This window comes from Venturia canescens, chromosome 10, assembly GCF_019457755.1.
Source record: "Venturia canescens isolate UGA chromosome 10, ASM1945775v1, whole genome shotgun sequence".
In the NCBI taxonomy this organism is placed as follows: Eukaryota; Metazoa; Arthropoda; class Insecta; order Hymenoptera; family Ichneumonidae; genus Venturia; species Venturia canescens.
Window position 1 is genome coordinate 7,863,261 of NC_057430.1, and position 11,597 is coordinate 7,874,857.

General features: G+C 38.3%; 1 protein-coding gene across 8 annotated transcripts in view; it reads left to right on the forward strand.

Moving 5' to 3' along the window:
- Positions 1-9,278, forward strand: part of Syp (Syncrip) — a 39,631-nt gene extending 30,353 nt beyond the window's left edge. For 5 of the 8 annotated variants that reach the window (XM_043429878.1, XM_043429879.1, XM_043429876.1 and 2 more), the window contains 2 exons: positions 2,118-2,289; positions 3,463-9,278. In XM_043429878.1, coding sequence (XP_043285813.1) covers positions 2,118-2,289; positions 3,463-3,740 — 450 coding nt within the window. In that variant the 3' untranslated portion in view covers positions 3,741-9,278. The remainder of the gene's footprint in view (positions 1-2,117; positions 2,290-3,462) is intronic. The other 3 variants (XM_043429881.1, XM_043429882.1, XM_043429883.1) reach the window with 3 other exon arrangements.
- Positions 9,279-11,597: the final 2,319 nt, after the last annotated feature.

An 11,597-nucleotide genomic window follows, 5' to 3' on the forward strand; every position in this document is an offset into this window, starting at 1 on the left:
TGAATACTCTGTTTAAAATAAACAAAGGAATAACCCGCACTTGCCAAAGAAACCCGCTTTTATCTCACACGCCAATGAAAAGGCCGCGAGAGCTGCAACCCCCCGCTTACGCCGCACACCAAACTGCTTTTTGCGTATAATATGCTTTCGTATGACTTTTGTTCTAGCTGCCAGTGCAGTAGGTTGTGTTGCTTAAAAGTTCCTTCCGTCCACCAATAGAGCTCGCTTATTCACACTTATACTACAATTGCTGGATTATACCTACGCTAACTTCCTGCCGCTGTGTATGCATACAAATTCACGCTGGTTAGTAATACATTAGTCCTTATAGGTTGAAGCCCTCTCCAGTCGCTTTTTATTCTCCTCTTATTCGCAATTACTCCTTCATTCCCTTCCCGATTCTCGCCAATCATGTCCCCGTCGTCTGTTTATCTATTTTCGTCACCGCACACTTTTGTTTTATTATTATGATGATTATTATTATTATTATTGTTATTTTATCCAGCTGCATTTGCCGCAATTAAACGAATATCGATTAGAAACTGTGCTAACGAAAACCTCAGAATTTCAACCCTCTCTTCCCCTGGTTATTGTTTTGTCCATGGCTACACACGTGCCTTTGTATCTGTCAAGTAACAAACTTGTATTTCAGTATTCGAGTCGTCGTAGTTCAATATCTGTTAATCAGCAATCCTACTATTTTTGTCGCCAATATGTTCAAAAATTTATTTCATTCCTTTTATTTGCTGAGAAAAACATAAAGTTTGTCAGCTGTTTTTATTTTTTCGCCAAAAAATCAGTGACTTCTGCGGTTTTTATTCGGTTTGACACAGCTGTAGCAAAAAGTTTTCGAAGGCATGGGGCATCGAAGTTTTATTAGACCCTTTGTGTCTGGTCATCGGAGCCAAGTGTCGTGGCATTGAATTCGTACGAGTTTTCCATCGATCGCTTCTTTGAAGTGGCTAAAAATACCTAAATTAGACTTGACACGCTGGACCAGAATCGCCACTTTTCAAGAGACCTCACTCGTGCAATTCTACCAACCCATGGACCATTTTTATGACTATTCTCATCGTCGTGGAGGCTAAAACGAAAGAAATTTGAATTGGCTGTTCCATGCAGAAATCTGGCCATTCTATGACGAAGCTGGCGTCGAACCGATCAGGGTTGACACACATCGCAATTTTGCTTTCAGCCCTCGACCTAACGATTCACGTGGAGCTTAAAAGCCTTCTTCCCAATCTCCATGGCTAAATAGACGTTCAGCAAGCATTTCAACGAGACCTTATCTGCTGACTCTGTACCACGAATATCGTTTCGAGTCTTGTCAACAGTAAACATTGACGATTCGATCTCCTGTCTGAGTTTTCGAGCCCAGGTTATCCTATCGTCTCAACCAGACTGTATTCAAAGGTTGAAGACCTCCCGATTTCTAAAACTCATAAAATTCTCAATGTTTTCAGTAAATAATCTTGTCCATTTCCCAAACCATCGAAATTGGGTCGACAATCGTTTATTCTGTGACGATTATTAGTCAACAAAGTATTTAAGCCTGATTATCGTCAGATGTTTCGTGAGTTATCACTAAAATACTTTCAATCATTTTTTTTCTTCGAATAGAACAATTCTTACGGCCCCACTATTTTAATCCTGACTTCAAAATATCTGTCGATCAGGAAAAACGTGGAATTTTTTACATAAACAGCAATATGTCTCTGCGGAATTCATGGCGATTCCCCATAAGTGTCACTGCACCCCAAAAAATCCTGAAGTCACTGATTGAATTGATTGGTTCTCCAATTTTTTAAATCTTCGGTTCCTCAATAAAATATTCCAACTTTATAAAGCGAGTCGGCTTGCGATAAATGATAATTGAATGCAATAAGAGTATCGATGTTTTAGAACGTGTTTACACAATAATTTTGGCTTATGGTTGTCAATGTTGCATCCATTGTTGTAAAAAAATGGCAAACGTGAAAATAACACACAAAAGATTAACAGAAGAATGGGAGGAAGAGGGGGGGGAGGGCGATTCAAGATCAATTCTAGGGGTTGTTTTTCGTAATAAGTAAGAAGAGACATTTGGGGTAACGATTGGGTGTGTGTTGTCTGGTTAGGCTGGTCGTGGCCGTGGAGCAGCGGCCCGTGGCCGAATAGTCGGTGGCCCCAAGGCCTCTGGGGTAATCAGGGGGGGTCGCCTAGCACCATCATCAGGGTTCCAAGAACGTGGGGCGCGTGCGGGCGCCCGTGGACGGGTCCGCGCCAAGGGAAGTTTTTCAGGTGAGGATGGTCTGTATCTCCATAAAAATTTATATATTTTCCATTATTTATTATTTATTATTATTATTATTATTATTATTACAGTTGCTAATATTATTAATGATTATCAATATTTTCGCTTCGTTTCAATCTTATCGATAATTTAATGTTATCGTTATTCCTATTATTGTCATTATTATTATTTCAATTACCTTCAACGCCATTTTTGGACAAGTCTAACTAGCGCAACTGCCATCTTATCTCATTACTAACTGCCTGCTAGAATTTGCGATCCTATTCTTTCACTTTTCGCTCCCCCGCACTCATCCTCGTTCCACAAACTATCTGCAATTTTACTTGAAACACAATAATAAGTGAACGCATTCGCACTGATCTTGACCTCCGAGCGGAGCCCTCTCTTCTCCCTCTTATGATTTCTATGTCGAATTGCTAATGTAACTGTGAGGCACGATAGTAACACACAAAGTGGCTCGACGTCGGTGTCTCACGTCACTCCACGTTGCCCCTCCACCGTCAATATTGTTCAATCCAACAAAAACAAAAAAAAAAACAGATCTATCGTTGTAATTCAACGATAACACTGAAAAAGCTAAATGTTCTTTCCTAATTCTTATCTTCACACGTTGTGTGTATCGTACGCGTAGTTTTATTTGTAAAATTCATTGAAATTTAAAATTCGGTACAAGCTTATTCGAGTGTTTACCTGAAATATTTATTTCTTTCGCCTTTTTCAGGAACCACTTGCGCGTCTCCCGTTTTCCCGTGACACAGAACCCTCCTCGTCCACCCGCCAGCATCCAAAGCAAAGTCTAGTAGTACAGTAGAATTTGTGTATTACATTATATATAGCTCAATTGTTTGAAAGATCTACTTTATAACCGTGATGCAGGTACAAAAAGAGAGAGAAAAAAAAAGAAAACATTAAAAATTACATATTTATAGCTATATATACGGGGTACAAAAGAAAAGTTTAGCCTCGTTTGATATTTTCGGTAATTCTTCATTGATCGGAGCGTTAAGGGGGGGGGGGGGGGGGCAGGATCGGTAAGCCGATAATTTGTAAAACCGATTGAGATTGAGGGTCTATTATAAAGTTGGAAGTACATATATGAGACGTAAGAAAGTGCAGAGGAAGAAGAGGGCCAGGAATATTCTAACGGGATGTTGCTTTGTGATTTGCAGCAGGTAAGCGAAAGTTTGACGGGGGTCACCAGAACCAGGGGGAATCTAAGCGTCGCTTCCAGAGCAGCTGGGGAAACCAGCCACTCGCCCAACAACCATTGGGCAATGCGTGCGGATTGGCGAGTGTGAACGGTGGCGGTGGCAGTGGTGGCGGCAGTGGTGGGGGCGGGGGTTTGAGTGGAGTGGGATTTGGTGACAGATCGGGCATAACGACAGGGGCGACGGCAGGTGGTGACGAACACGAGTGGTACCAGGACTCGTACCATTCGTGGAGCTAACTTGTTCGTTTCTCTGTCCCGCGGATCGTAACTGCGTGTTATTGAACACAGTCGTACACACACAGACAGACACAGACACGCACACAGACACACAGACACACACACACACACATACACACAGACACACACACACGCAATACGCGCATCGACACAAATATTTATATATTATACAAATATTCAAATATTCGTCCTCGGAGCGCTCGAGCGTCAGCTTCTTCGAGTGCCTGACAAACTGCCTGGGCAAATAAAACGCGACCAATAACCAATGAGGGACGCGGCGTGACATGAAATCGGAGATGAAACGACGAAACGCGAAGAAAAGGGAGATGGAATAATATGCAGAGTTGTGCCCAAGGCTGATCCGCATACTCTCCCAGAAGATAAACACGAAATTGCTGCTGGGAGGGGAAGAAAATAACGGTTCGGCCTCATCACCATTGCCCGCAGTTGCTTCGATTTAATGTACAGTGAGATCAAAGAATCGAGGGCGAGAGAGCGAGAGAAAGAGAAAATTACAGATGTGCCACTGGGACGTTTAGTACTGCTATTTACATCTGGAGTGACCACAAACCCACCCCTGTACTATTATTATATTAATTATAATGCTATCTCGTAAGTACCACTACTGCATTGTCACATTGTTTACTGCCATGCGAGCGATCGAGTGAATGAGCATGTTTTATCGATGTTTTATTTGTTTTATTTTTTCTCAATTTATCTCACCAATCGATGATAGCGAGCCCCGAAAATGATGAAAATTAAACGTAGAATGCGAGAAATCAATGAGAAGCGAGAATGGAATATAAAAAAGAGACTAGCTAGATGTTGGGTGAGATTTAAAGTTTGTGCAACGTTTAGAAAAACCGTGATCTTATCAAGTAACGCATATGTTGTTTAAGTGTTTTTTTTTTGTTTTTTTTTCACATCTCGATCCTCGAGTGGTAAAAAAAGAAACTGAAACGTGGTCGAATTGTGTGTTTGCGATAAGAATCGCTGTTTTTTTTTTTTTTTTTTTTCCCCCCCTTTCTTTTCTATGTTAATGCGTCAGGAGCGAAATGGTCACTATCTCGCTGGGCGGGAAAAAGAGACGAGTAGGAAACAAATGAGATAGACTAAGTACTGGGAATCCCCGGAAGGGAGGAAAAAACGGAAACACTCGGTAGCGCCAACTGACGTGTGGCGGCGGCGACGGTAGCGCCATCCTGTCGAGACGAGTAAGAAAATGGAAAGCGCCCTCTAGTGAGGCTTTGTTGCAAACGGAGCGAATGGAACGATTATAAAGGACGATTCAGACAGAAATTGAAATTTTTAGGATGAAATATTTCCGGGGATTTTTTTCGGATGCATTTGGGTGCGTGTGCGTGTGAGCGTATGGTGAAAGCGCGCCAAGCGCCAGACCTTCTATTGTTGGTCTATAATGTGTACAGTCAGTAAAACTATTATCATTATTATGATTATTAATATTATTTTATTATTATTATTATTATTATTATATTATTAGATTAAGTATGAGCTGTTTTTTAGAGGTTAAGCAGAGATGGCGATCATGTTGTTTCGATCGTTGCAACATCTCGCGCGGTTTTCTTCAAGCTTTTTGAAATGAAAATTTCAATCGGCTTTTTCTCGTTCGTTATTTAACTCGGTGCTCACGAAAACGAGTAAAGTGAAAAAAATCAAGAGAAAAAAAAATGAAAGTTTATCAATAATTTGTACAGTCAAAATTGTTTGGCACTAGCGTCAAACAACGCGATTTATTTATGCTCGCCAAAATTGAGCGGTGACAGCATTTTCGTCAAAATGCAAGAAATTAGAAAATTGGAAGAAAAAAAAACGTGATAAAACAATTATGTTTCGGGGATATAGAAATGTGAGGAAGCTTGATATATAACTTTTTTTAATTTGAGTTTTTTGGCTTTTTCGGAGACACATAGACAAGCACACACACACACACGAAAACACATATTCTCGGAAATAAGATGCTTTTATGGATTTAAAAACGAAAGAAATACAAAAAAAAAAAACTGGCTACCCGAATCGATAATCGATCTTCAGCGACTGTCGCTGAAGAAATGGAAAAATCGAAACGCGATTTATATACAAAAATGCATGAAGAGAAAGAACACCCCCGCGATCAAAGTGTTGACTCGTTGTTATTGTTAGCCTGTTAGTTAATTAGTAAGGAATTGTATAATGTGAGAGGGCGCTGTAGTTGGTCCCTGTCCCTGGAGCACCCACTTCCCGCCCCTGAACCCCCTGTTCTGGAAAGTATTCAAACTAATGATAATGGGAGTTTTTAAAGATGAAAAAAAAAAGAAAAAAAAAACATTTGGGAAACCACCAAGCGCACTGGTATCGATCAAAAACGAAAACTAGAAATTGGGAGAGGAAAAGATCCTCGAGTGTGCCTGAAAGCAGTAGCCGTGTGCAAACGGACCATGTTATGATATAGCCCTGTTTGCATGCAGAACTGTTTTTGCATGCACTGCATTCCAGACAAAAAACAACCACCCATTTACAAAATATTGAAGTAGTTATTGAAGAAAAAAGCATAAAAATGGATAGAATTGAGGATATTAGACAATCGAGTAGAAGGTTTTTTTTTCTTAAAATGTACGTTGAAAACCAAAAGTTGAGCAGAATATAAACCGCGTTCTTTTGCCATTCGATGAAGAGTCATTCGATAACCATGAAAATGATAGAAATTAACGGTACTAGACAGCCGCGAAGAAAAATGTTTCACAGTTTAATTGCTATCGTTGATTCCACAGCCCAAACGGGAGAAAAAAATGATAATTACAAACTTTTTCAACATCTTTTAAATAGTAAAGCCAAATATATTTTCAAACAGTAGCGCCATCTCAACATGTATCAAGCATTACTAGCAAGCCGGATATGAACAAATTTACAGTGTGACCCGGTCGGAAGAACGAGCCAAAAAAAGTAACACGCGATAACCGAGTCACGTGACCAATACAGAAAATCCAACCGCTAACCGTGAAAAAAAAAAAAAAACAACGATAAAAAGAAACAATTGTGCAAAAAAACGAATGACACGATCGATAGCTCGCAAAACCTCTTATTGATGAGCATTTTTTTTGTTACTTTTTATTCATGTTTTACTTAACTAATTTTCTTTTCTACTTCTCGTTACTATTGTATCGGTAGTGAGGAGTAAATTCTAGTAGTAGTGATTGCAGATCCCACCCTTTCTGACCCCGTCATTACGCCCATCTCCAGCAGCCTGAATAGCCGCCAATACCAAACGTAATCTATTTTCATTGATCCCACGTCTCAAAATCCGTAGTATTACGTCAAGTTAACAAGTTACGATTTTATCCGAGTTCTTCGTCGATGCAAAAAATCTCTTACGTTAATCAGTAGCCGTACTTCGTTCTTTTTATTCCCTCCTGCCCTCAACTTCTGCCACTGAAGGATTTACCCCCACCCCTCACCCTGCCATCCCGAACCTATTTACGTACCAACATATTTATATAAAAGCATAATATCGAGGATACGAATAATTATATAATATTAACAGTACGATAAGAATGCTATTGCTAATCATTACTGAGTGGGTTTTTGTGACATGATATTTCCGTATAAAATTAAAAACAAAAAAAAATCACAAATGGTCGACAAACAAAAAAAAGGCAAAAAAAAAGAAACGAAGAAAATCGAAGAAAAAAAGAGAGACGAGAGATGAAAAAGAATTATGAAGATTAAAATAACGACACATACACGTATACACATTTCCAATTTAGCCGAGCTCACACACGATTGAAATAACGATTAATAAAATGACTAATGAACAAATGAAAAGGAACGAAGAAAAAGTGAACGATTAATAAAAATCATTAATCAATATCGATAACGGATTCAAAAAGGTATAAGACATTGAGAAGTAATAGGAAATGGAAAAAAAGAGGGAAAAGAAAGAAGGATTGTTGAAGAAGATATAAACGGGAATGAATCGTCGGAATTTTGCTTGCGGGGACGAGGAAGTGTGATTACCGGGAAGAAAAGAATAAGAAAAGGAAAAGGAAAAGAGCGCGAAAGCAGTTTTCACGGTGACGAGACTTTAGACTGAACCTAGGTACTAGGCGTTACGATAATTGACCACGCCCCGATAAAAGGGCGCCCTCTAAGTATTGCCCGAGACCTCGCTATTTTGGCATCTGTGCGAGGCCCCGTCTCCTACGCTCAGGCCCCCTCTCCTCTCTATCCATTTTGGTCGCTCTCATGAAAACGCTCGTACAGCCGTGTTACCGACATACACATATGATACACATAAAATTAACATTTTTCAACGTGTGCGGGCGTGTAACAACGTCATCTTGGTTGATCGAATACAACACATAATTCACTCAATGATGTAAAACCGTGAAAAACCTTATTGCGTATAATCTGCTTTTATTTTGAGTGGGAAGAAGGGAGGGAGGGAGGGAGGGGGGGGGGAAATCATTTTTACAACTTAAAATTATTCCGCAATTTCTTACTTTTTATCTATTTACACGTAACGACAGTTGACCAGCCGAAGGAGAAGGTGGAAGAGGGGCGCGGAGCGTTGGAAAGGAGGGGAAAGGAATGAAAAGTAGAGAATTATGTTGATATTGTGGTTGGCGAAGTTTTTTGCAGCGCGCCCTTTTACCTGGCCAATGTCCCCTTTATTTGCGGCGCACACCCTTGCGGGGAATAAACAACTAGCATTTTATTAAAAAAAAAATTTTTTAAATAAAAAAAAAACGTTCAAACAAAATTTCGGAACGACCCGCGTCGAGCGGATGTTGTGTGATCGCGTTGGGCCCCATCGTCTAATTTATGTTAATTGCGGCCCAAAGACATGTTTTTTTAAATTATATATAAATATATTATATGTATGTATATATATAAGTGCATATATGTGTTTATATATATGTATATTATATATATATGTACGAATATGCATATTTTTTGTAACGTCATGTTATTTAGCTGTAATCATTGGCGAGGCCGCGATACGACGATGATTATTATTGTGACGTTAAAATTATTATTGTAATCCCTCTCGCCCCTCCAACCGCCCTAGAAAAACCCTACGCGATTGCAAATTGTATCTAGAAATTTGTCCTTTATTTTGGCTACCTAACGCTTCGCTTCTATTATTTTTCACTTATTATTATTATTATTATTATTATTATTATTGCTATTATTACTATTATTATCATTATTGCTACCGCTATTACTACGACTATTTGACCATTATTGTTTTCTTCGAAACGTTTTTTTCGCAATTATTTTGTTCTATTTAAGTTTTCCCCTCCTATTTCCCTTAATTTTAGTTTGACGTAGTTAAAAGTAGGGATTAATTTGAAAAAAAAAAAAAAACAATGTTAAACGTAAACAGCAACTACAACAACATAAAAAAAGACGAAGCGGATTCCTTTTTTTCTGAGCTAGGAGCTTGATTTCAAGTGTCAAAGATTTTTTTGTGTATGACCAGATGTATTCTACATGTCTCAATAAACAGTTGTATCTGAATTATACCTCTTTTGAGAATAATCTTGCAATTTGTGATATCGTTATTTGCACCCTCTCATTTTTTTTTTCCAGTTGTAACCTTTTTTCAGAAATCGGATCAAGTATGGTTTTCCCGTAAAACTAGGATTAACGATTGCTGGTCGAATGCATCAGTTGTTCTTACCTTTCATTACTAATGTTCAATGGAACTTAATCCCTTGATGATGACGTCGATCGGTAACTTTCTGTTAAGGAGCTTCGTCAAGACTACTTACAATCTACTCTCGCTCTTCGTGCAAACGGTAAATACAGCCAGTAGGGGAAAAATTTTCTTTTTAATTTTTTCAATGATATATTTTTGCACAATTTTGCAGTGTTGAAAATGCCAGCTTTCGAATCTGGTCTCGAGGGCGTTGACAGCAATTCACTAAAATGAAACCTTTCAAATGGAAATTGAAAAATGAAACCGGGCGTAGGTGATCGTCAAAATATTGTTTATGAAATAAACATTCAAAAAGAAAACTGCTACGCCTGACTGAAAAGGTACGTTTTCTCTACAAAATCCTTTTTTAATAAAGCAGGATTCAAAGCGTTCAAAAAGAATAATTCCGAGTAAAATTGGTTTGCTTTTGGTACTACATCTTTATTTTCAAAACCAAGCGTACCAAGTGCACCAGCTTTTTGCTACTTTTTAATAAGAACATGTGCTAATTTTGGTGAAAAAATGTCAGCATTATTACTTATAAAGAAGATAATGTATATGATGCGTGAATTAATGAAGAACAAAAATAATAATAAGATTTCTTCATACAGCACTGTTTATTGTACATTGATACACTTAAATTATTTAACACGCTTAGCAGAAACCCTTAAAACATTCATTTTGTTTCAATATGTGCTCATGTGTGAACGCCGTTGACGCGGAAAGAGCCAGTGATGTTTTATTTACGATTATGATATAACCGTGTAATAAGAGTGTTCAATTTCATATTCATTCGATACTTTAGCGATCGAAAGAAGCGTCGAGTTATTAGGTCAGCTTATAGGTGGCCAAAGATGAGCGTGGTTACCCAATCAAGCATTTACATGTGTATTTTAATAATATAATAATTATAATTAATATTAATAATAATAAGTAATTTAATAATATAATAATAATGGTAAGTCTTAACTGCATACCTTTATTGTATAAATTTCATAGGTATGCTCCTAATCGGAACGTGAATGGTGTGAAAAATATGGCATATGAGGTGCAAAAGTTGTCAAAATAATGGGGCTCGATGAACAGCAGTGGGTTTGAAACCGGAAGTCGGAATGTGTCGGCCAATATTTGGGTTTGTTAAATCTAAGTTCTCCCATGATACAATTTTAATGAGAAGGACATGATTTCGCAAAAAGTTTCTTCGTCGTTTTATAACAAATTTGACAGCTCCGCTGGAAAAGCAGCAAAAATTAAAAATCTACTATCGAGTCGTTTGACTGTGAATAACTTTCGAAAGAGCAGATTTATCACAAAATGACAAGAGATCTTTCCCCACAAAAATCCGCCATGGGAATTATTGTATATTAGCACGTTCGTGAGTTACAAAATTTAAAAGTCGCCAGCGATTATTTAAATGGGAAACAGAAAATCGCGATGAGCGACTCCCAAAAAATTTTTTAAAGGGCTGGAATTTAGACATAAATTCATGATGCTGGAAATATTGAAAGCTATTCTATTGAGAAAAAAACATTTATTTTTGACACACCCTAATAAACACATACCAAGTAAATTGAGACGGATATTTTTTCGGATTATTTCAAGAAGCTAATAAGTTATGAAGTGGGAGTACTTATCGTCATATAATGAAGAATTATCATTTAAAAAGTGTAGACGTTCATGACAATCATGGATGTTTGCTCGTAACATTATTAAGGAGGGTGGATCACGAAATCAAATTAATCAGAATTTGATTAAATTTGGTGATGACATTCTTTGGCATCAACTATACAAATACAATTTTCAGCCTTCCGGGCGGAAAGTGGCAACTTTCGGCCCGCTGCGCGTGCCGAAGTTGCCGCATTCCGCCTGCGTCGGACAGAAAAATCGTATACACTCCACGGGAGTGAAATTAGACCACCTCAAACCGCGTGCTTATCACCCTCGCCTTCGGCTCGGGTGACAATTCTGCCCGCGGTTTGAAGTAGTCTATTTTCCCTCCCTAGGTGTGTAATATACTATTTTTTCAAATTTTTTTACCACACGGTTTTCGAACAATTGAGCGTTAAATCGAAGTTCTTATGCACGAGATGGTAAACTCTATGCTTATACACGTGAACTTTAGTGTTCAATTACTCGAACGCAGAACACAGAAAAATCTA